Below are 24,525 nucleotides of genomic sequence, written 5' to 3' on the forward strand. Positions count from 1 at the left end.
TGCTTGATTGGTTCTACGTCACAATAATTTGGCGGGAAATCGCTCCGACATTTACCAGCTGGGAGATTTTCGAGCACAGTTATCTTGCTGAGTTCAAATCAAATGGGAAAAGTTTATTTTGGTAAAATGTTGCCAACGCGCATCAGCTGACTCGTTGCCGCGGACCTTGGTGAAGACGACACCGGAAAATCGACACAGATTGCGCAATGCTGATTTGAAAATTTCCTGAGGCTAATCAGAACATGGCCAAAGTCCACAGGAAAAGAGGAACATAAACTGTAATGTGCTTCATGTCTTTACAGAATATTGTGTTAAAGAAAAGAACACGATTGTCTAAAACATTTTCAGAACTTTTTAAGCAAATAATCACTTATTATGACGTAACAATTTCAGCAAAAACAACTCTCACGACAACATCACAAAATAAAAAACATGTCAAAATACTACAAACATACTGATGATAATTTTGCTTCGACCTAATTGTAGCGCAGGGGCTGTGGTCTCGCATTGCATTGTGGGAGAGGTGACTTACGTTTGACGAGCATAAATCTACTTGAAATTAAATTCCCTTTGTCGCTCTTTCAAACCCAGACATACTCTAACTACCATACTGTGACGTCACTATTGTCGATTAATGGCGCAACATCTAGTTGATGACGTCATTCAAAGCTATTATCTTGTTGAGACTTGTCTACAAAACGGAGACGAAATAAACAAAAAGATTTTTGAAATCAGAAGACTGGTGACGAATTGCAGCGGAAACCCTCTTTTGGTGATGTCATGAAGATGAATGAAACGCAGAAGCAGGACGACAATATACGACGCCAGAGAACTAACGAATAAATATAAACTGGTATTTATTACGCAGACGTTTCTGCGATCATTCCCAGCAGAAACGACTATAAAATAGTAGAGCTGCAATTTCAAACTCTGACCATAACAAACGTATGATTAATAAGAACAAAAGCGCGATGTAAGGACAATGTCGAATGCATCAACTCTAGCTCAAACGCTTCAACGACAACACATAACTTTTCCAGGATCCTTAGCTCTGCTTTCGGGTTTTTCGACAAATAGAAGCCTCAATCGCTGCAGATTTATCTATACCTGATCTAAAACTTTTTCTACAAAATTTTGCGTTAAATTAAATGTTGCCACCGATCTGTCGCAAAAACATGGCTTAAAATGGCACAAATAGCGACGCTGTAATGTTGAAATAGAATGTGTAAAGGCTGGTGTTTATTGAAGTACGAGGCTGAACTTGTCGGTTTTTGCGACATAATTTGCGACATACAAATTTTTATTAAAAAAATTTTTGTACAATTACTGACGAAGCTTTTTTTGTGTCAGCGGAAAGTTCTTCTAAAACGTACAACAGGGTGGCGCAATTGCCAACTGAAATCAACACAGGAAATCTGATTTTCCTTCATTTACATTGCCAAGTAATCGCACGAGGTGGTGTTCTCGTATGGCGTCACCATCTCAATTGTACGTGTCAGAATAACCATTAAATTTCCAAGTTCCAACCTACTTGTGGTGATAAATTGTACGTCACAAGGATTTTTCAAAATCTTTTCATTACTTTGTTATTCAATTAACTGTGGTTCTTATCTAAGCTCGATATTGTGTCAGACGCTGTCATCTTTGATTCGTAAAAATGCGACAAACTACTCGCGGATCTGAAAACAACTTCCGCTCGCACAGACACCAACAGCGCGTCTGTCGCGTCCGCGAATGCTTTGCTGGCACCAAAAAGGATCGACCGAGACATTCATTTATTCATTTTATTTTTCATCTTCAACGTGGGAGACGAAAAAATTTTGCTGACGCAGGTGGTCTCAAACATATTAGTTAGTTATCGACAACAATTTCCATAAATTGGACAGAAAAATCTGACAAGGACGTGAGGGCAAAAACGTGCATTACGGACCAATCATAGAATGTAAAAATGTTATTAGCATCAACACGGCCATCAAACCCAAAGTCGAAGTGTCGAAGTTTTTATTAATTTAGAAACTCTGTAAGGAAATTATTTGTAAATAATAAATAAAAATCTGTGTCAACGCAAAAGACTGAATGCCGAGTTACTACAGAAGCTTCAGTCCCAAGTTTCGTTCAGAAATCAATGTAAATTTTTGTCTTTCCTGCTGTAAATGAACCTATATATAGACTGCTATAAAGCTGTTATTTCAGAAATAGAAGTACATAGACATCCTATATAACAGTATTACTGACTGTGCTTGAATCAAATGCCACAAGTTGTCACATTTCACTATTCTTTATTCCGTAACAATGAAACAGCGCCACCGAATCGAGCATTGTTAACATGAGTACTGTTGACAACATGACGTCATATATAACAAACATTTAAAAAGCAAGGTTTAGAGAACGACGTCATTACAAGTTAGTTATGACGTCACGCAATTGTTCATCCAGAGAGCACGGAATGCATTGGAAGTGAAGATTGACAGGAAAGGCAGCAAACGAGGTATCGCGGGTTGATATAGAAATCGAGGTCGGGTTGTTATTTTGAGGGCCTGAGTTTAAGGCGCGGCATTCTCCCAGGTTAAGGCGTCGCACGGTACACAGCGACCTTGCCCGTATTAACATCTTTAAGTTGAAGACGAGACCACTTCGATCCTGGAAAATCATGAGCAGCCGCCTCAGTTGTAATTATATTTGCAAGGGCAGACAGGATCACATAGCGGAGTAAATGGTGTCGTAACCACCTGGGCTTGCTTCGGCTTGTAACAGTCTATAACCACCTTGGATTTTCGCTGAATTTACATTTCGTGCGACATAAGGGGATCGTTCCTTGTGTTACACTGGTACTACTAGGTCGCTGCTGTCAGAAGCTTCCCGACTTGATTCAACTTCAAGGCTAACCGCTATATCGCCCGCACATAAAATATTGTCCAACTCCAACTGCGCTAAGTTTCTCGCTGACAAGATATTTGATGTCGATGGAACGGGACTTTCCCTCGACTCTACTTCCGTCACCGCGTGTCCGTTTTGTAGAACAGCGCCGTCAGTGGTAGGGTAAGCAGAGGTGTTGCTGTCGCTAAAGGACGCTAGATTTTCATCCCTGCGACCGATGTCGGCGAGATAAGTCTCGCGTTCAGCATCATTGAGGGGCTGGGGTGTAGGAAAATAGGCCGAGTTTCTCCGCGTCCGGGACATGAACGGGTTCGAGAACTTCTCCTCGAGCATCTTAAAAGATGGACGCTTTAGCGCCTCCCAGTGCCAGCAATCTGTCATGATCTCGTATCTAAACATTTTCATGGTTTAAGAATTTGGAATTTTTGTCAAACCTGATTTTATAAACACACAAAAATAACAACATGAATTTGTTTCATAGATCTGCTTCGTTGCTCTGTGTACAGCGCCACCTTCTGTCGCAATAAATGTGAACAAGACGATAAAAGGTGGCAGCTGTGCGGCAGTGAAGGAGGAACTTACAAATACTCGTTGCACGAGGAGGGTCTGGGCATTCTGTAGCCGCTCTTCAGCTTATGGAAGATGGTGACCGCGTCCATGCCCGGGTAGGGAATCGAACCCAGGGTCACCATCTCGTACAAGAGGACACCCAACGACCACCTGCAACGAAGAAGCGAGTTTAGATGAAGATGAAGCGGCCGCGCCTTGGAACTTTTTTTAAAAGTTGGAAAAGTTTTGGGAAATAAAAATCAACAAAACAACTTTCATCAAAGTAAACCAATCAGAAACTTACACGTCACTGCGCCACGTGATAGGAGAAAGCCCTCCCATCATGCGCTCCGGGCTGATCCACTTAAAAGGGACCCGACGCTCGGTGGCGCTCTTGATCAACCCGTACCTGTATACATCGTTGGCGAGCCCGAAGTCGGAAATCTTGCATTGAAGATCCTGGCAATTGTTACGTCATTAGATCATGTCACGAGCTGATGACGTAGTGAAAATATCAAACGCAGGATTTTGCTTACATCACCGACGAGTATATTTCTTGCGGCTACGTCACCATGAATAATGCGAGACGTTGAGATAAATTGAAGCCCTGACGCCACCTGGCGGGCGCATTTATATAGACTGATCTCGGTGAAGTCATAAACCGGATTTTCTCTCCGCATCGATTCCTGGATGACGTAAGCAGAACGTCATAAGCATTAAGCACAGTGCATGATAAAGTCAATCAATGCTGTTCTGCTATTGGCTTGCATCAAAGGACGAACAAAAACAGATGAAGAGAGCGCGACTGAGATATGGATGACGATTGCGATGTCGTTTATGACGTCATTTCAACGAAAAATCCTAGCTTAAGTCGCTCAAGTCAAAGAAATTTTAGAATATTTCAAGTTCGATTATTCTCACCTCCCGGGAATCCCATAAAAAGTGCAGAAGATCCCCATACGTCATAAAGGGAGTGACTAGTAGGGGGGAAGGAGTGTCATCTGTCCCAATCGATTGTGATGTGCACACGCCCACCACCCCCAGCACGTTGTCATGGTGACCGAGAGAGATGAGGAGGGACATTTCGGCGAGGAATTCTTCTCTTTTTTCCGGGGAAAACCCGGCTAAAAACCCGATGTATGCCCGAGTCATAAAAGCGACTTTGAGATGTAATAAACGACAATAAACGTCACGTCATGTTATATAAACCAAGAAAGTTTAACAGAGCGCGCAAGTTCCATGGAAGACCTGCACGCGCGCGTCTAATGTTCAAGATGGACGTCACTGAAGTCCGAGTAGTTTAAGAACGAGTGTAAAATAACAGCGGAAAGCGCTTATGTGGGGGGATACGAACCTGCCAGTGACTTGACCGCCACTACCTTCTCCTCCCCAGCCCGCTTTAGAGTCGCTCTGTGCACGATTCCAAAGTTACCGCGTCCAACCACACCTAAACACGTCATAAAAATGTTAATATGAAATAAATGCTGCAAGTCTGACATAACATTACAGGAGAGTTCACTATTCTAGAACGTTCTTCAAATGTTTTTTAAATTATTCTCTGAAAGGCAAGAAATTCAAGCTCTCTAAATCGCTGTAGCGTCCAAACATACGCGCTTATGCCGGCAAAGTCAGCTGTTACGTCGAAGGTATGAGGCGACAAATGAACAATGACTATTGTTAATAGAAATACAAAAACTTGAGTATAAAGATCTCCAGATAAGAGCACGTTGCCCTATGACATGCGCCCCTTGTGCTTGAATACTTAGAAGCGAACATTTCACAACAAACGTTGCGAAGTTCAAAGGCCAAGTGCAGAGCGTTTATTTCCAGTTGGTTTAACAACAAATATTCTTCACTAGTGGGAGATAACAAGTTTTTGAGATAAATATTCTCGCAAAGGCAGCTCGTATAAGCCGTGACAAGCTTAACTACGTAAACACCATCCACTAAGTTTATGTTCGTCCCGGATTTTCGGCAAACGCGATCTTGCTTTCCAAAAGCGCGCACAGCAAGGAGCAAATAAGGTGAAAGAATATCACGTGTTTACACTAACTCTATCGGATTATAAGATTTCTATTTATCGTTGATCGGTATGCGATAATCCCAGCAACTAGCACGACGTATCTTTATTTTCGTCATAATAAGAGCGCGATAATACCGCGAAATATATCGACACAATGCCCTGTTGTTTAAGAATAATTAGCTTGGGGCATGAAAAAGGCATCTTAAGTTCACTGACGTTCGATAAAAAAGATAAATCTAATTTTGGAGCAAGGTGGTTCCCAAGATAAAAAGAGAGATTTGAGGAATTTTAGGCCTGAAATAAATTAAACCGAGCTCGGATTAAACCCGCAAAATTGTTTTACGCAAAACACTGCGGGAGAAAGGTGGCGCAAGAGCGCACGTTTCCAAGCAAAGTTCGTTCAACTTGACACGAACAACTGCATGACCTTGAACTTACCTTGTAGCGTCAGGTCGTCACGGTTCAATTCCCAGCGCTCGCCGAAGGCCGTTTGCGCTTTAAAATCACGTGATACGTTTGTTGTCATTCCGTTTCCGATCACTAGAGGCGCTGTGTAGTTCTTGCGCGAGACAAACTTGGAGAGAGCGAGATCCAGTGTCCTTCGCAAACCAGAAATAATTTTAGTTTGAACGCAATTAATGAATATTAGAATATATCTGCAACCGTTTTTAACACCAGATTCTCAGTCAAGCCAAAAATAAAGTTAACTTTGGCAGAACATGGCTTCATGAAAAAATCGACGAAACGACAACCACAGTCATTGGCTCACTTTTTCTTAAAAAGCCGGTACTTCCAGACGGCCAGAAATCCGGCCACTACAAATATTATTCCGAGGGGAATCCCCACACTTAGGAGTACCAGCAGCCTGAGTTCGGTGCAGCCCGAACCCGAACGCAATCCATCGCCAATGTGAGAGGATCTATGACGTAATAATCAAAATTGTAACTACAAGCTTCGTGCACTCAATTCATTACAATTATGACGTAATAACTCACGGACAACGGCAGGTGACCCCCATGCTGGGTGGGTCATCGTCGATGCATTCCGCGATCGCGCTGCAAGTTTTTTCCGTGACACCGCGCGACTTGCACGCGTTAAAATTGCTGCACCCGGTACCGCCAGCATTCAAGCTGATACCGTTGCCATCATAACCAACAGGACAACTGCAATTGGCGGGAAACGGCTGACCTGGCCTGGCATCCACGCAAGTAGCTATGGAGTGGCAGTAAGCCAGGCCATTTTTTCTTGAACAGGCGTCAATATCTGAGAGAAAAACAGCAATTGGGCATCTTGCTCCAGTCAAATCCATTCTTTATTGAGAGTTTGCACAATTTCGAGGAGTTTTTACCTTTGATGGTGAAGTTCAACTCCGACCTCAACCCGAGCTTCTCGCACTCTATCGTTCGGTGACACGTCTCGTTGTGGTTTACGTCCGGTGTCAAGGAAAAGCTGTAACTTCTGTTGTAATCTAGATCGGCGACTGTGACGTAATAATAGGGGTTCGTCTTCTCTTCTTCAGGAGACTTTGCCTTCTGCGGAAGCGAAATTAAAAGTTGTGTTTTATTAATCCCGGCACCTGTCATATGTTTGGCAGGAAAGGGAAACGCCATGGCAGAGTGAACAAGCCATGGCAGAGTCAACAATCCATTCGACCAAAATGTAACACATGCAAACCCAAGCAATTAAAACTGCCAGAAGGTTGAGGCTCGTTCACCAACTACGTATTTCACCGTAAGTAGGTCAGGCAGCCCAGTGTTAAATATAGGCGGTTAGGTTAGAAGGAACGGGTTTGCAGAAAGTTGATTTTAGCTATTTAAGGCTTATTGGGGTTGAGTTAGATTAGAAGGTAGAAGTTACTATGTCATAACATTTAAGTTAGATCAGCGTGGTCCAACTTCTTTTCATCGCGGGCCAAAATCTGAAAATTTTTTATCTTGCGGGCCAATGTTTTTAAATTAGAACTAAAGAACAATGTGACATTGATATTAGAACTGAAAAAAGTTCTCTTTTTTATTAAAACTGAAATTAGAATAGTTCAAAATTTAGCTGATAAAATTTAAATGCTGATCAATGTGACATCTGCGGTCGAGGTTCTTCCTCGACAATAGCGACTATCAAAGTTGACTATCAGTTCGCGGGCCAAAAGATCGGTGCTCCCGGGCCAACTTTGGCCCGCGGGCCTGCAGTTGGACCACGCTGAGTTAGATTAACAAGAATCTTTGACAAATAGCTAAAAACGTATGATTTTTGGTTAATTGATATCAGCTCATTAACAGGCCAACCACACAACCCTTAAGTGAAAGCTCATCGGCAAGCGGTTAATCTGGCATGAAGCCAACTTAGCTACGGGTCGCCGCAGATTGACTAATCAATAACTACGCTGTATTTAGCATTGTAATGGTCACAAATTGCATTGTGATGATTACACCAACCCTTTCCAAATTACTGACACCATCTTGTGGCAAAATGGTTTTTAAAGTGGTTGCACTTAACAATAAAAATCAGAAACTTCCGAACAATACAATTTCTTCAACACTGTACGTACGTACACCGTACGTCATAAAGGCCCGCAACCCTGGCCACCGATGTTATGGTCAGGAAGTCGCCAGAGTATAGGACTCAAAGCGCTGTAAAATAAAATCTGTGCAACATATTATCAGTATATTTTCATAAAGAAAGTCAGATTCCATCGGCCTGGATAAAATCTTCACAGACGCCAGAATGGTTGGAAAATGAAAAGGACTGAAATGGGAAGATGATTTCTATTGTTAAGTAAAAGCCGCTGAAAACATCTTGCACGCAAAATGGCGGCCGTAACTCGGCAAGGGTCTGTTATGATTACATAATATACATAGCAACAATATAATAGCCTAATTGTACTGTAGCCTGTAATAGTTAGGATTAAGCAAGTTAAGCAGGCAACTGAGTTAGCGTTAAAGTTAAAGCATTAGGTGTTAGTAAAGCGCATACCAGCTCCACGTAATAATCGCCGTCTCTTACGATCGGACTTTTCGGGATGGTTGTGCCGGCTCCGTGCGCACTGAAGATATAACTTGTCACTCGCTTGTCAAGTGCCACGTCGTGTGGCGCATGCCACCTGACAGTGGCAACTGCTTTGTGCTTAGTCAAGTCATCCTCTATTTTATCGATTGAAAAGTTGCTGGCTTTGCCAGAAGCAGTCGACAAGGCTGAAAGAAATAATGTCGTAATAACTTGTATAAGCTCTCCCAGTTGTTTGATCACAAAATGCTAAAGTATTCAATAAAGAAACAACACATTCAACAAAGAAATTTTTGAGTGACGTAACGCTAACAATTGAATTCACTGAACTCACAACTGATTGTTTGTTCTTGGCGACAAAACTCGTAGGCTATGACGTGTGAGATGTTCAACTTGTCGATCAAGTGATCTCCACAAAACAAAGAATACCCATCCCACTGGCGCTTGTTGCTCTTCTTCACATAGAGACCGACGTAGGGGTGAACTTCAAACGAATATTTCCTCCCAAACTTCACCGCCAGGACAAGGTCCCTCGTGTCCTGAGAAAATGAAGCTCAAAGTTAAAATTAAAAGCGCAGGCGTGGAGGTTAAAAGGTCAAAGCTTGATGGTTGCAAAAACAATTTATCGAAATTGAAGGGGAATGACGTCACACAAACCTTGGTCACAGCTTTGCAGCTTTCAGAGACCAAGTTGCAAACTGCGCTGCTCTGCGTGGTGGAGATGCAACTCTGTCCGAGCTGTTCACTGCAGGGGAAGATACATTCCTGGTAGATCCCATCCGCCCCTGTCACCCAGTAGGACTCCAAGTTGCCGCATCTAAACAAAGTAGCGTCATCAATGACGTCCACGTAATGTCTTGTTGTTTTATCATATAACGCTTTGGTGCAGGTGATTCTACTTCGCATTTTGCTTTATAATGTAACCAACTTACGGCAAGTTTCCGGTGTTGGTTGGGAAAGGATCAAAAAACTGAGGAAGTCCGAATGGGAAGTTTTTGTCTGTGAAGACCAAGACAAGGTCAATTTCATTCGCTCTATTTCGTCATTAAACTTCATAATAACATCAATGATACGATATAAATTATTAAACTTCCGAACTAAATTTCAGGGCGGTAATGTGTTGGGGGCTAAACGCCATTTTGAGTGAGAAACACAACGAAGTAAATTTAAAGAAAACCTTTCATGGAACTAAGGTCAGAATTTTATATGAAACAACTTTCGAAAAAATCGAAAGTTTAGTAAAATTACTTGCAAAAACAAACTGTAGAATAATCGAGCAAAATTAGCCTAAAATTTCAGTATTTTTCGGTCATCTGTCTCCACAATCCAACCTTGTGGGCCATCGGGTGATGGATTCGCGATGCTTCGTTTTACAAACTGGGTGCTGGACTTCTCATCGGCGTCATGGAAGCAGTAAATGAACCCGTCCAACCCTGCATCTGTGACGTCATAACATAGTAGGTTATAAATTTATTTAATTTTTACTTAATCGGATTCTACGAAAAGTTTGGTCAAAGCAAAGCAAAGCAATCAGTCGAAATTCAGCCCGTCACATATGTAGCTATATACAGTAATAATACTTCGTAGCTTTGATCCTTCAAAGTAAGTTCGATATGCAATGAACAATTTTCAATGCGCTACGTCAAAGCACTTAGCAATGACCAAAATCTATAAATCGACTTCTTTGAACAACGGAGCCAACTTTCGTGTCGTGACGAGGTTCGATGCTTGCAGTGATATTTCACGTCAGATCTCACTAATGGGGGAACCTTTCTCATTTCGGAGAAATTACGCAAAATATTTAACATTAATGCTGATTACCTCTTGTGGTCTTCTCTATGCTCCAAGAATAGGTTATAGTGAGGTTGTAATCAGAGAGATTTTGACGGTTGACGTCAAAATTGGTTTTCACAGTCAAGTTTGTGATAGTGACGTTAATATGATCTGCAAAAAATAAATTGATGACGTCATCAAAAATCAAAACTGAGAGTTATATCTTTGGTAAGTAACGATGTTAATTGTGACTTAGAAATAGGCGATTGATACGTCATAAGTTAAAAGATAATAGAAACATTTTGTAGAAAGCATAAAATAAATTTTGTTGCCCACATGAATGTTATGTTGTTCTCAAGAAATTAAGTGCATCGATTTCTGATTATCCAAAATAAAAAGTTGACAATTTTGAATCAGTTTTTTGACATTACTGTTTGATTTTCGAATATGACGCGGCAAAGTATATGAATGGGAAGCGACCCGGATAAATTTTTAAAATTCATAAAAAACATTTACCTAATAATTGTACAAAAAAGTTGCTAAAAACGTGACAATACTGTCTGTTGTAAGGGTTTGTTCCAGCGCCGCATAAATGCATCGACGTCACGATTCGGTAGAAATAATCGACCGAAACGTGATAAACCCGGAAAATCCGCGAAATCGTCTCTGCGGCCTTTATGTCGAAGTTGGCTGTCGCTGTCTTAACCAAACGAGAACTGTGACGTCACACAAAACACTTTATTGTATTATCTTCAATCAACTCGAAAAATAAGGAATTAAAATGTTGAAGCCACGCCAGATGAAATACTCCGGCGCCACTTGTAGGTTTATTTGCTTCGAGTGAATCCATTGATTCTATAATAATTAGAGGATATGTTGTTGAGAAACGCTAAATCATTCCAACGTTTATTTCCACGAATGTGGGTCATTGGAGGGTTTTATGTGACGTGAAATGGTTGCACGTCATTTTATTCCATCTTACGATTATTTGTATTTGAAAAATCCACCAGAGGGCAATCTTTTCCTTGGACAGTTCCATTTACATCAAAAGTTCTAGGATAATTTCTAATGCGAAAAATTAGATGATCTTCAGGTAACGTGACTGGCTTCGGTCAACCACAATGTAAAGATTACTACGTCATAAAGCATTAGCCGATGCGACACAAAGAACTGAAGACATCATATAATTTAGCAAAATAAAGCGTTTTCAAGAAACTAATTTATTCTTTTGAATAAAACTTTTGTCCATTATGACGATTAAAAAGTTATTCTTGACGTCACACAAACACGCCTTGTGTTAAAATAAGCAGCAGAGCCAAGTAACTTTATTAACGTAGATTTGAACTTTAAAGAAACAATATTTTGCAAGTTTTTCGAATCAATCTTTTCCACCAAGAAAACTTTCTTCCACAAAACATTGAACTGATGAAATCGAAATAAACTGACTTTAACAAATGATAGAATGCAACCAATATGCAAGCAATATGTACCAATATGTACCAATATATGCCAATATGTACCAATATATGCCAATATGTACCAATATGTATGGTTCTAAACTAAAACCACATTTTTGATGCAACTTTAAGCAGAAAATTTAATTTATTTAGCCGGTTGCCTCCAAATGCTTTGAGTAATCTTTGCTGACCTGGTTGGTGGAACATTTACAAACGATAGTGATTAATTATTAAAAGTGTGTTGCCATCTCGACAAAGGAAGATTCATTTTGACAAAATAATCTTGTTACAAAATATGAATAGCCTGGAGGCTGCAAAATCACCAGCAGCTGCATAATCTCATATTTCTGACTGTTTCCTGCCCGGGATTAAATTACTGGTCGTCTGTTTGATCACAAACAACCTCTTTACACAGGCTGCGATGGTTGAACTAAAACTTATGACTTAATCTATTGCGGTCGTTTATGTGATAATTTGGCAAAATTTATGGACTTTAGAAAACACGCATTTTGTTACATTTATATTTTTTCACCCGAAAAGTTTGTCTGAAAAAGTGGTCAAATGTTGAAAAAAATAGAAATCTTTAAAAATTATTCCCTGATTCAGCTACGAAGCAAAAAAGCAAAAAAGTTTTCTGTAAACAAGACGAGTCGGAATTTTTGTGACATTGGTTGGCTGATTTATCGTAAAACTATCGAAGATTTATGATCAGTTCTCGAACCAAAGAGTCCAATTGCTGTTAGGAAAATAAAATATTCCAGAATTGCTGACGGAAAACTGAAATTAAACGAGTCTCGTGATTCCATGAAAACGTTTTACTAAATATTGATGACGTCACTGCTGGTTTAAGTAGTTGTCAGGTTTGCATGTTGTGAATCGTGCCAAACCAATTAATATATGCCACAACATTTTGGTGTACGTCATAAAGACAAGGAACACGTATGTATTACGTCATATCCTGCATGGCATAGGTCAAGCATTTGTGAGTGGTTGCAGTAAATTTTCAAAAATATGCTTCGTGGTTTCACCAGCGATATACATATGACGTCACCCATGAAGCACAGTTAAGACAGACAACAGCGAAAAAGTCAAATGACCAAACTTAGAAACCAAATTGGACAAATCAATTCAATTCACTCAACTCATAGATGACTGGCCGCAACCAGTACGCACGGTCTGTCATTTCCACGAAGTCGACCAGACTAATAATTCCAACAAAGCAACTTTAATTATTTGTTGAACCGCGTGCAGTTGTCTATTCGGCGCCAAATGCCACCGCGTGACCTCTCACAGCGACATTTCTTCAATGGTTTGTTGAGTTCGATGAAGAACGCAAGAACTCACAAAGCAGCAATTTATGGCAAAATATCTCACAAACTTTTAAACCCAGTTTTCCACTTTTTGGAACGAACCAAATTTTAAAGTGATGTCACAGCAAAGTTATTATTATGACATCAATAAAATTATCTTCTTTATCGGAGAAAAAGTCATTTCTACAAAATTAACCAAAAATGGCGGACAACGAAACGACAATGATTCCAGAAATATTTATTCCAGTAAATAATTTGCAAATTTTATGAACAGCATCCGACCTCACTTAGAAAGTAATTTGTGAAATAGCGTGGTATGACGTCATAAAGGTACAAAACAGCTTGAATCGCGACTAAATCCGCTGCTAGTAGAAGGCAGACGGTAGTTGGAAAGAACGTGATGTTTAGTTAATTAACTCGTTGTCTGTGATTAAACAGATTACATTTACAGCACTTTGAGGCATTCAAACTCACCCGCACATGAACCGGAAGTGACGTAAGGGACTAGCAGCAGTATAAATCCAACCAATGAGGGTTTCAGCCTGGTCAGGTTCATTCTTAATTTGAACTAAACCGTTAAAACAAGCTGCAAAAGATAAGGGTCGTTAAGTGGTAAATAGTTTAGGCGCTGCTGCTGCACCGCGCGCGTAATGACGCTCTTGTCGGGAAGAATTTGAGCTAATCTCTGCCAAATAAAGCGCTAACTTTTGTCTGTTCAAACTAACGAAGCGCCTTTCTCCTTACTCTGGTCGCAACAAAACAATTCCTCAAACGCGATATCGCTCAGTCATCCTCACACCACCGGTCAGTTTCCGTTCTAGTCTGTCGATGCCATTCGCCTGCTCCACTTAGAAAATCGTTAAATGATCCAGCTAAAAATAGAGGAAATATTTTGCGCCTTTTTCCATTTCATCCGATAAGGCCTGACAGCTATCGGCGTTCCCCCCAGAATAGCCGCTGTTTCACAGGAGCTTGAAGACGACATGGACTTTTCACAAAACAACAATTTCCTGTGTTCCCACACGTGACGTCACTGGAGTAGCGTCCCAAACGGGTTGTAAGAAGACGGTCACGTGATTGCTGGGGTGTGGAGGCTGCAACGTTTCCAGAAAATGCAAGAAAGCACAAAGCACCCCTGGAAGCTCCCTTGCAAATTGTGCATCGATTATACACTGTGACGTCATTATGCATTGCAGATTGTCGACGCAGATCCGCGCTTCAACACTGAACAAAATCATCTGAACACCAATTTAGTCCTGATCGAGCTCTAACTTGGCGCCTACATTTGACTGATAAATCGCCTGCCTATAGAAATCTAAACAAACGCAATATCACCGATCTTTCAATTTCACCCTGAACTCACCCATTCTAGATTGACCCCCGCTGCGCCCCCTCATGGTCAGGTAAAAGATTAACCTACATCGAGAAAGCTTCGATGTGAAAAAGCAGACTGACGGCAAGCACGTACCACCCACGCACGCGTGATGACGTTTCTGCGCTTTTTCTTTCTATTTGTTCCAAAATCGTGCAGATCAGGAATTGTCGACCTCGTTTGAGCTCGCGTTCTGCACGCGATGTTATGTATGTCATGTTCTGTCGCTCGCTTCAATAATTGAGTTCTGGAATGCTGTAACGGTAATCTGAGAACAAAACGCGCGCTTTCCTGTGTTACGCAGCAGCCGATAAAGTGCGCGCATATTAAGATTAGAAAGTAAATTTCACGTCACAGCAGATTTTAAGAAAGATTTCTTAGTAGTTGTCCAACATTCTATGTCAAACAACTGTTCTAAAATTACTTTGCCGCGTGCTAAACCCTTGCACTTTCGAGTTGAAACATTCTTGTATGACGTCACAATGCTAAAATTAACGTCATATCACCCAATCCGTTAAGTTAAATCGACACTTGGATAATGTCGCGATGTCACCATATCTGGGTGTTCATCGGCGACCTTTCAGCTGTGACGAGTTTGCGAAATGAAGTCTTGAAATTCTTCTCTTTCCTCTGTTTATTCGACCAACGTCACAATGCATGGGTCGGATTAGGAGAGATTTTAATTAACGCGCCACTCGCCCCAGGCTGAGTATGACCAACTCTGCTGGAATTCCAATGCAAAACACTTTCTTCTATCCGAGTTAATCCTATAACTGAAATACAGCGATCTGTCCCTCATGCATCTACCTATTTGGCAACCATTATAACGTGGTGATGACGAATTTAACCGCCAAATCTCAAAAAATTGAAATTTTGACATGACCTGATGCTTCAAATTTTAGTTGCATTTAAAATAAAGAATCTAGAAGTTCATCTTGCGCTGCAAGGCCGTCATTCTAATATTAGTAAATACTGAAGTAGTCACTGTTACGTCAGCAGTGTGAAACAAACAACTGATGTGAGGCGAACAAACAAGCTCAGCTTCAGGTTATTTCTGCCAAAAGTAGTTTCCGACAAAACTCGAATTTCTACACCTTTATTAATTGAAGCTCGCCTGCAAGGGTTTAAAAACGCTCAAATATAGCGAAGTTTAAGTGAACCTGCATCGCCCGAGTTTTTCCATGAATAGCCCATAGTCCTAATAATAAGCTTTAACTAGCCTTAAACATCCAAGTTACAGCTAAACCTATTCATATAGCCGCGGGCTTATACGCAGAACATGTTTTAACTCGCTCAGTTATTTTCGTTTTATCGGATTAGTGATGAATCCTTTCGTTATTCCTCTGTAGTGACACCTAGAGGTTGGAATGCTATTATTAATTAAGTTTTTTTAATTCCGAACAATCACGCTTTTACATAAAAAATGATATTGTTCTTAAGTCATATTTCGTAAATATTCCTTTGCAAACTGTTTTTAAAAGACGTGTTGCCGTTTCTTTATCTGATCGCAAACAGTTTCATCTTCTATGCTACGCAGTTTTCATACAACGACGTAGTCAAAAATTATTGATCTAAAATTAAAATAAATTATTTTATATCTAAAATAAAAAGGAATTTTCGTAGTTTGCAATTAATGACAAAACAACCTCTACCCGTTTGCGAATGCACCTTGACATTGAAGCAATATTTCTTGTAAACTTTATTCATAAGAATCATAACCAAGTTATCAGCGACCGGTAAATTAGACTGTTACCTATTATACCGGCCGCCGTTTACCGAAATAATAAAATTCGAATACGGTAAACGGCAATTAGACTAGTCTATGAATAGAAATATGTGCTAATTTGCAACTTAAAATAACATACTACTGAACACCAGCCTAATTTTTCCACAGTGTAAATTAACCTAAAACTTATCACCCTATATAGACGGTGGACCTCTGAGTGGAAAGTTATACAGTTTTCATCGAGAATCGTGCGTGCAAAGACGCAAATTTTGGAGAGATGGCGTGCACCAAAGCCTTAATTCTTTCTTTATTTATTATAAATTGTCGTTCAAACAACCAGTTTTTCTTTGTTTAGTATAAATCGACGTGAAGTTCAAAAATATTGGTGTGCATGTACAGCTGACAGGACAAGAACCTTCAGCACACAGACCCAATCGCTGACCATTATGCTGCCAACCATAACCTATACTGGAGAGATTAGTGGTTTTTGTGATAAGTTATGCGGAGGACTGAAAGATGAAAAATATCTTGTGCACTTTCAAATCTATGTTTTCTATTTAAATAAATTTCAAATTTTTGCAGTTTCAGCTTTTAACCTGTAAAATGAAAAGGTGGTAGACCTGCATATCTGCAACACAATTGCTCCCGTGAGCATGCTTTGTGAGCATGAGCGTGAGCATGATTCGTGAGCGGACTGTGTTTGTTCTCAGTGGAAAGAGAAAATCTGGCAAAGATTTTGTGGCTGAAAAACTGCAAAATGCTATCGGTGGTCATATCTGTGGCTTGGTGAGGTTGTCCGGGCCCATCAAGCAACAATATGCTCAGGAGCATGGATTGGATTTCCAGAGTCTGCTCTCATCCGGACCATATAAGGAAATATACCGGGATGACATGATCAAGTGGGGTGAAACAAGGAGGAACAGGGACCCGGGTTATTTTTGTCGATTGGCCACTCATGACGTCGAGATATTTCCTGTGTGGATTGTCACCGACGCCAGACGTAAGACTGATGTGGAATATTTCAAGAAAAATTTCAGCAAAGTCATTTTGGTTCGAGTTGAAGCTTCAGATGAAGTTCGTAGCGAGAGAGGGTGGAGTTTTGCTCCTGGAATCGACGACGTGGAATCGGAATGTGGTCTTGATGCTGGAATTGATTGGGATCACATCATAATCAATAACAATGAAGTTGGTGATTTAGACAATTTTGAAAAGAGAATTCACCTTTTATTATCGCTGACCTAAAGAGCGTGAATTAAAACTATGACAGTGTTTATGACATGATGACGCTCAGTTGCATCAGCATTTCTCAACCGAGAATCATTGCAATGAATATACTCGGAATATATATACAATTTTTTTATTAGTAGGTTCTACTACACTGCCTCTTAGCCACAAAACTGTTTTTTAAAGTTGGTTAATATTTACGGCAAAGATGTCAATAATTTTTGTTTGAACTATTGAATACAATATTTAAAAGCTGTCTGTCTCAAACATGACGAGGTATTTAGCTCGCTGGTGTTTTAACTGTTATTTAGAATTGTAACTTACCGAGGTTTAAACAACTTAAAGGGAGTAATACAAACTTTATTGCTATTGTTTTCAATCAGCGATATTTATCCACAAACATTCTGTCTATTTCCTTTCATCAAGGTGCTTGAAATAACTGAGATTGAGTGGACGATGAAATGATGATGAGAAACAACACATTTGTTCTCGGTGAGTTATAGTTTTTATTTTAGAAATGAGTTGTTGCCGAAACATGGTTGGGCAAAATTATTCGATTCACACTTGTGGTGGAATTGCATTGTTTAAACACATTAAAGTCGCAGAAATTGTCATTTGTAAACATGCTGAGTCTGACGAGATAATAATTCTTGTAATAGATTGATTCATGAGTGGAAATATTCAATTTAAGTTTTACAATTCACATCAACATGGATTTGCTAAAGTTCAAAACTGCAGTTTCAATAGTTATGCTTCTATCTCTACTCTAGGTCACTCAACAAACATAGTTGGAAGATAGCCAGCGTAGTGTGACATGTGTGCTAAATGTTGTGTAATCACCAATTGAATACAAAGATAACGTACAAAGTAAAAGTCCCCATGCATGGTCGTATCCTTAGCCCAGCAAATGACCCCTTTTGAACTTTTGATGTTGTCCTTCTACTAATTGTCAGCAACAATTAGAGGCGGCAAGTTGTTTACTTGACTGGGCTCATCCATGATCATTAAAATCTGCTGTGATTATGTCCTTGGACACAATTTTATGCTCTCGGTTGAAGATGACAAGTTGTAGTAATTAACATGTTACCAATTATGTTGACAGACTTGTGAAAGTTTAATGATGCTAATACGTTGACTTGGCTTGAAATTCTGCTGCAGTTGATGATGATTGGATGAATTAAGATGTCTATGGCAGGTGATATGATATGTCTATTGAGGGCTGGTAGCACGTATTGTTGGAAATCTCCAAATTTGCTGACGGTATGATTTTTTGTCTTTTCAAAGTTCCTTTCACCCAAAAGTGCTTGTAGAAATTCAACAAGTTGATGTGATTTAATGAATGTGGACTTTTTAGCTTCCAGGCATCCAACTTGGGTTCAGCCATTACCTCATCGAACCTGAATTAACAATGAAAGTGCGAGTGTCATCATCAATCGTCATCACAAATAAGCTCAAGGTTGTCGGCAACTACAGTCGCTGTTAGGAGCAGCTTTGCTTGGGAGGAGTGCTCTCTTATTCCTCTCAAGTGAAGACAGTTGGTTCGTTTTTTTGTGGATTCCACCTTCTCAATGCTCTTATTTATTTCATGGTTTCTCTAACTCGACATTTTTTAACCAATAACTTGAGTTTTTGAAACAGAAAATTAAAGATTTAGTTGTGAAGTTGATTTTTGCAGAAATAAAACATGCTTGTAGATTCAATTTGATTGGTCGAGATACCATCAATGAAACGTCTTAATAGGGTTGGTAGATGAAAGCTCTAGGAACCTTTCCTTGGCAGGAATGCAACATGGATCCACAATTTTTGTGTATTTTTGTATTTGATCACAATTGTTTGGAAACCAAGAATTCCTGAACACGATTGAAAAAAATATTGGAACCAGATTTGTCGCTACGCCGGTCCATACGTCACTATGGTGATTCTCCATATAATTAATGACGTTTACAAGGTCCATATCTTGTCGCGTGATGCAAGATAGTCGATGAGCTTCTTGCAAGGTTCGTAGTGACGTAAGGCCGTTGTGCAACCAACCATGACGAGCTTGTGCTTGGCGCGCGTCAATGCCACGTTCAGTCGACGCCAGTCACTCAGCAGCTCCCCCTTCTGGTAAAAAAAACAAAGATAGTTTCGGTTGGGACCAACATAGAGGGGAAACACCTAAAGCCCCACCTTTTCTCCGACGGCATCGCCCCCTCTCTTGACGAAGGAGACTACGATGACGTTTTTGTCCCTGCCCTGGTATTTGTCCACCGTGTTAACCTCCACCCCTGTTTATACGTCACAATCGTCATACAACGTCATAATGACCGAACCGGTAGTTTGCCCACTCACCGTCCGGTATGGTTTGCTCCAGCAACTTAATCTGGTCCCGAAAGGGGGCGATCACGCCAATGTGGTCGCCTTGGCAACCGGCCTGCACCAAAATCCAAATTTAAATAAAATAAACAAAGAAATATAGAACTTGAACCTGACCTTGATGAGGAAGCTGACCAGGATTCGGGCGACCTTGGCCTCCAACTTGCTCCACGTCACTCCTTCCCCCTCATCAGCTGATGACGTCTGCAATAACGTAGTGTTGAGCGATAGGACGTAATGAGCTCACAGTTTATCTCACCTTGCTTGTGTCGAGGAAGATGATGGAGTGCTCAGGGTCGACTACTCGCGCGATCCACTCGTTTTCTGCTTCCACCATCGCGTCTCCATCCAATCTCAACGTTGCCATGCCAACCGACGGATGCGCACATTCCAGTCGACCCTCGTAAGTCACGTGGTTGCTCAAGGTCATTATTTCTCTGAGAGCAACGGAAGATTATGACGCAATTCAACAATGACGTTGTGATGTTAACAACAGACCTGTTCATCCTGTATTGCATTGTGAGCTCACAAAGAGCTGCTTTATGACGTGTCAATCTCCAAAACAGACTTTCATCAGCGCCCATCTCCCTAAAAAAACAAAATCAGTCGATCGGTGCATTGTGACGTCACACAAGCAACTCACTTCGCCTCTCTGCTGACCACTAGCGGTGGAAGTTGCTTGTGATCTCCCACCAGGACGAACTTGGTGGCGCACAAGAGCGGCGAGATACAGGCCGGTTGGGCGATCTGTGACGCTTCGTCGACGATGCAGACGTCGAAAAGGTCGCGACCCTTCCCGGGGATGGCGAAGAACACGTGTGACGTCACAGCCAAGCACGTGCAGCCGACAACGCGCTGAAATAAAGACATCATTACCAAGGCAACTGTGTAGAATGACGTCAATTGACTCACCGCGTCGTTGTAAAGCTTGTTGAGTTGGGAAGGGTTGGTGAAGTCACGTGACATGGTTTCCTCCGTGTAGGGGTGCACGGAGGGGTGGACTTGACTGAGACGACCCAGACGCAGGAACCCCACCTGGGTACAACAACCCCAGGTCAATGACCTTTATTAAACGACCCAATGACGTCACACTTGCCTGGTACTTGATAAGCTTCATCAGAAGATTGTCTACTGCCGAGTGCGTGTATGACGTCACAAGCACGCGCAGCCCACAGAGCAGCAAGATGCGGATCATCGCCACGATCGTTGTCGTCTTTCCGCTTCCCGGCATACCTGTAAACAAAGCAGAATTGTGACGTCATCGGACTTAAATGTAAATTAGATGATTGTGACCTAACAACCGACCAACGACGAGAGTGTAGTCATTGGATAAGAGGACTCTTTTTATCGCCTGTCGCTGCGTTCTATTCAGTCCTTGCAGCATCTTGGCCACCTCGTCCTTCGATGATCTCGGAATGAAGTTGAGACTTCGCTGGAATGTAGGCTCCCTGGCATCGACATCAAATAACTATTATATCAACAACATCAACCTGTGTCAAGATTAAACCAACCTGTGAGAAATTATCAGTCCTCGAAGTCTGTTGCATTGTGGGTAATTGTCCATCAACATCGACAAATTACTCAATGCTGATTGGACAGAAATTTGTGACAACCAAACATGGCGATCGATGCTGTACTTCATTGTGACGTCATAAGTGCCAAAATTTCTGCACAAAATCGACAAAGATGATGGAAGCGTCTGAGTGACGTCACAATAACCTAGTGACCTCACACTCAAGTCGAAGCGTTTATACTTGACATAAAATCAGAGAAACTTTGCTTTGGCTGTGAATTTGCCTGAACCTTCAGCGACCGTCGCACAGACCTGTCCGTTTCCACGGTGATGAAATTGTTGTGTATTTTGTGTATGACAGCAGTTGCCATGGCAACAAACTCTGGTTCTGGTCCACTGATTAGGACCATTTCGTCAACTTCAAATTGAGTCTTGTCGTGAAGAGCGGAATCTTCATGAGACCTGGAACATCAACAGGGAGGTCACGTGAGGCAATGTCATGAGCACATAGAAGTATTATATCACCTTTTAAAAGTGACAAGCATCTTAGTCTGGTCGGTCGGCTTTCGAAGCGGTCCGGCTAGTGAGAGGCCAGTGATGCATGAACCATCTTCTGACCTGTGGGAAACATCAATTGAAATCTTAGATGGACCAACACAAGGATTACTCAGGACTAGTCTTGACCTTTCTTTGGACGTTTTCAACCAGAATCTGAGCCGAGAATCTTTTCTTCGAACTTCGATGTTTTCCAGTAAAGTGCAAGTCATCCAATGCTCAAAATATTGCAAGTCGTGCTCAGTCAGATGTGATGTATGATGACTCATCAGATTAAGGAGTTCGGGCGAAGGTTGAAATGCTGACTCACGTACGTCAACAGCTCTTGAATCATAAACATCGTAGTATGTGGAATGACATCATCACAATAAAACTAACAACTGCAACTTGCGTAAAATATAGATCGAAATTGAGGAAGATCTGCCACTGACTTGTGCATCAATGCACAGTTCCTCAGGTGGGAACAATTCTTGCAAATGTTTTCATTCGTGATAGTTGGTGGGAATGAAGCGCAGTGGACCGCAGTTCCATTTTTACCCGCTTTGTTGACACAATTCACCAAGTAATTTGCAACCTTTGTGATGTAATAATCAGAATAAAATTTGAAGTTTATTGAATGAATGATTTTGCACAAAATGTTAGATTGTGATGTAATAAAGACAATATTATGACCTGATTTCTCAGCATAATGAGTCCGTTGCGGTCGGCCTGTTTGAGGGGGACGCAGGAAGTATTCCCCGACTTCAAATAAACGAGGAGCCCGGATGAAAGGGAATTTGTGTTACCATGGCAACTGTTCCTTCTCTCGTTGCAAAACATGCTGTAGGTGGCCACCTGTCCACAAAGTGGCGCCATGGAGACATATTTATAATTTGACGGAAGCAAGCGTCGTACCTGGATGTGGTGCTCCATCGAGTGGCTGGCTCGGCCGGTCTTTATTTCGACGGGAAGAATGACCTCAACATCATCGTTGGTTCGACTCTCCCTGATCTTGAACCTGCCCGTGACATCGATCTTCCCCTTCAGCCCGTACCTCGGCGACCAGACGTTCTCCTCGATGTCCATCACCTAATCCACGTCCATCTCACATTTGTGGTTGAGAGGAATCGACGGAACATACCTGGGTCATCGCCACGCTCGCTTTGAACTTCCTCGTTTTATTCCCGGGTGGGTGCTCGGTGGGGAGGTTCATGTCAACGATGCCAACTCCCACGGTGGTCCTCCCCCGCAGATGATCTTCCATCCATCCCTGGATGTGAGGAAGGAACATCACAACATCCTTGTAAATCTCTTCCTGAGATGATGCAACAGCCAAACTGAACACAAAATTTTGACATCAGTATGACATCACACACAACAGGTGGTGGAGGTGGTGGTGGTAGTTACATGTCTTGCAAATATCTCCGATCGAAGACGATCGAACGAGCAAGTTTCGACAGCTGGTTACGGTCCAGTGCTTTGTCATGGTCCAGTGAGTTCTGAAACAGTGAATGAACCAATGTTCCGATCAACATCACTTTGCTCACATCATCAACGCTCACGATCTCTGTGCCCTGTTCACATGAAAACAACTCATGTTCACGTGAAATAAGACCAAAGGCAAGATTAATTTATTTCAATAAGACCTTAAATCTTTCCGATATGATCGCTCTTCTCAGGCAGCCGAATGCGTTTGAGATCGTCGTCCCACTGATGAGATGATCAGGATGTACAACGATCAAATTCTTCGTCATCTCAACTTTTATCGTTGCTTGATTGTTCCTTGCTGTCGCATTATTGTTGGTGATTACATTCACGTAGTCACCTTGCTGAACTTTTAGTTCACACCTAGCAGAACCAAAAATAATATCAAGTTAAAAACAAAAACATAAAATAAAGCTCCAGAAAACAAGGCAACACAAGAATTTATCCACCAGTTGTCTCTCAATTCAATGTTGTGCTCCAGGTCATTGATCTTAACTCGAAGAACTTTTATCGGGAATCCGTTCTTGTCAACATCGTGCGAAACATCAACAACCTTCCGTCGTATCTCCAGCAGTTTGTTGTCGGACTCGCTGAAGTGTAATTTAGAAAACAGCCTCATCCAAAGCATTTCGACTTTGACAGATATTAAAAGATTCTGTTATAAACAAAAAACGTACTTTCGTTTGCACGTTTCTGTTCCTTTAAGTTTGGTTGAACATTCATCAAAGATGTCGTCATCATGAAATACTTCCAACAAACTTCCATCAAGTTGGAACATCGATTGTTTCAAATCAGATGTGGGAACACTGCCACAATTATTGCCATTCTTTTCCGCTTCTACAGTCACGATGTTGGATGAATCTTTTTGCTCTAAATGTCTTTTTATTTTTCCACTGCTGGCATCTGAATTTCTGCCATTGGTCAAACTTTCTCTGATTGAAGCAAAATTGTTTTCTCCTGCAAGAATTGGGGTCCTGATGGGAGAGGAGGAGCTTGGTTTACTTCTCTTTGGTGCGGGGGACTCTTTATCTTCTGCCATCCTCTTCATGCAGCACAGATAAAAGATGTTGTTAAAAGAAACTCCGGCTCCAACATAGGAAGGACGTGCAACAAATGCAAGATCACGCACTACAACAGTGAAGATGGTCTTGGTTGGGAGTTGGGCCAAAAAAATGAACTTGTATCCAGACTGAAAAGTTTGCAAACAGAACGCGTGGTGTTTTTTTTCTAACAAATGCAAATGGTGATATATTAATTTATCTTACAATCGTAGATATAGATGCCACTGTTGCAGAATGCAATGCTCTTTATAGCAGAGTGGTTTGAG

General features: G+C 41.2%; 3 protein-coding genes across 12 annotated transcripts; 1 reads left to right on the top strand and 2 right to left on the bottom strand.

Annotated features, from left to right (window-relative positions):
- Positions 1-2,262: 2,262 nt before the first annotated feature.
- LOC143470806 (uncharacterized) lies at positions 2,263-14,647 on the bottom strand. 3 transcript variants are annotated; one of them, XM_076969082.1, is made up of 17 exons: positions 13,464-14,647; positions 10,271-10,393; positions 9,781-9,888; positions 9,382-9,448; positions 9,107-9,266; positions 8,784-8,988; positions 8,420-8,637; positions 6,798-6,981; positions 6,445-6,712; positions 6,219-6,368; positions 5,888-6,048; positions 4,781-4,873; positions 4,348-4,586; positions 3,963-4,112; positions 3,731-3,885; positions 3,460-3,597; positions 2,263-3,268 (listed from the first exon to the last, which is right to left on the bottom strand). In XM_076969082.1, the coding sequence occupies exons 1-17, from the start codon at positions 13,543-13,545 to the stop codon at positions 2,821-2,823; spliced, it is 2,949 nt and encodes a 982-aa protein (XP_076825197.1). In that variant the 5' UTR covers positions 13,546-14,647; the 3' UTR covers positions 2,263-2,820. The 3 variants fall into 3 exon arrangements, with proteins under 3 accessions (XP_076825197.1, XP_076825198.1, XP_076825199.1); XM_076969083.1 differs by having other exon boundaries at positions 8,450-8,637; positions 13,464-14,646; XM_076969084.1 differs by having other exon boundaries at positions 4,348-4,550; positions 13,464-14,645.
- A 2,026-nt stretch (positions 14,648-16,673) lies between these two features.
- LOC143470419 (phosphomevalonate kinase-like) lies at positions 16,674-19,011 on the top strand. Of its 6 annotated transcripts, none has more exons than XM_076968540.1 (4): positions 16,674-17,587; positions 17,738-17,803; positions 18,414-18,571; positions 18,666-19,011. In XM_076968540.1, the coding sequence occupies exon 1, from the start codon at positions 16,754-16,756 to the stop codon at positions 17,327-17,329; it is 576 nt and encodes a 191-aa protein (XP_076824655.1). In that variant the 5' UTR covers positions 16,674-16,753; the 3' UTR covers positions 17,330-17,587; positions 17,738-17,803; positions 18,414-18,571; positions 18,666-19,011. The 6 variants fall into 6 exon arrangements, with proteins under 6 accessions (XP_076824655.1, XP_076824656.1, XP_076824658.1 ...); XM_076968541.1 differs by having other exon boundaries at positions 18,470-18,571; XM_076968543.1 differs by having other exon boundaries at positions 16,674-17,272.
- A 137-nt stretch (positions 19,012-19,148) lies between these two features.
- On the bottom strand, positions 19,149-24,525 carry LOC143470418 (DNA replication ATP-dependent helicase/nuclease DNA2-like). Of its 3 annotated transcripts, XM_076968536.1 has the most exons (22): positions 23,876-24,525; positions 23,648-23,788; positions 23,360-23,561; positions 23,121-23,287; positions 22,855-23,050; positions 22,629-22,802; positions 22,407-22,568; positions 22,166-22,308; positions 21,864-22,058; positions 21,705-21,797; positions 21,492-21,641; positions 21,178-21,333; positions 20,972-21,114; positions 20,763-20,899; positions 20,579-20,701; positions 20,310-20,521; positions 20,165-20,254; positions 19,926-20,103; positions 19,784-19,870; positions 19,643-19,724; positions 19,481-19,578; positions 19,149-19,414 (listed from the first exon to the last, which is right to left on the bottom strand). In XM_076968536.1, the coding sequence occupies exons 1-22, from the start codon at positions 24,244-24,246 to the stop codon at positions 19,253-19,255; spliced, it is 3,462 nt and encodes a 1,153-aa protein (XP_076824651.1). In that variant the 5' UTR covers positions 24,247-24,525; the 3' UTR covers positions 19,149-19,252. The 3 variants fall into 3 exon arrangements, 2 of the variants coding, with proteins under 2 accessions (XP_076824651.1, XP_076824650.1); XM_076968535.1 differs by having other exon boundaries at positions 21,705-22,058; XR_013119366.1 differs by lacking the exons at positions 19,149-19,414; positions 19,481-19,578; positions 19,643-19,724; positions 19,784-19,870 and having other exon boundaries at positions 19,965-20,103; positions 20,327-20,521; positions 21,705-22,058.

This window comes from Clavelina lepadiformis, chromosome 9 (assembly GCF_947623445.1).
Source record: "Clavelina lepadiformis chromosome 9, kaClaLepa1.1, whole genome shotgun sequence".
Classification (NCBI taxonomy): Eukaryota; Metazoa; Chordata; class Ascidiacea; order Aplousobranchia; family Clavelinidae; genus Clavelina; species Clavelina lepadiformis.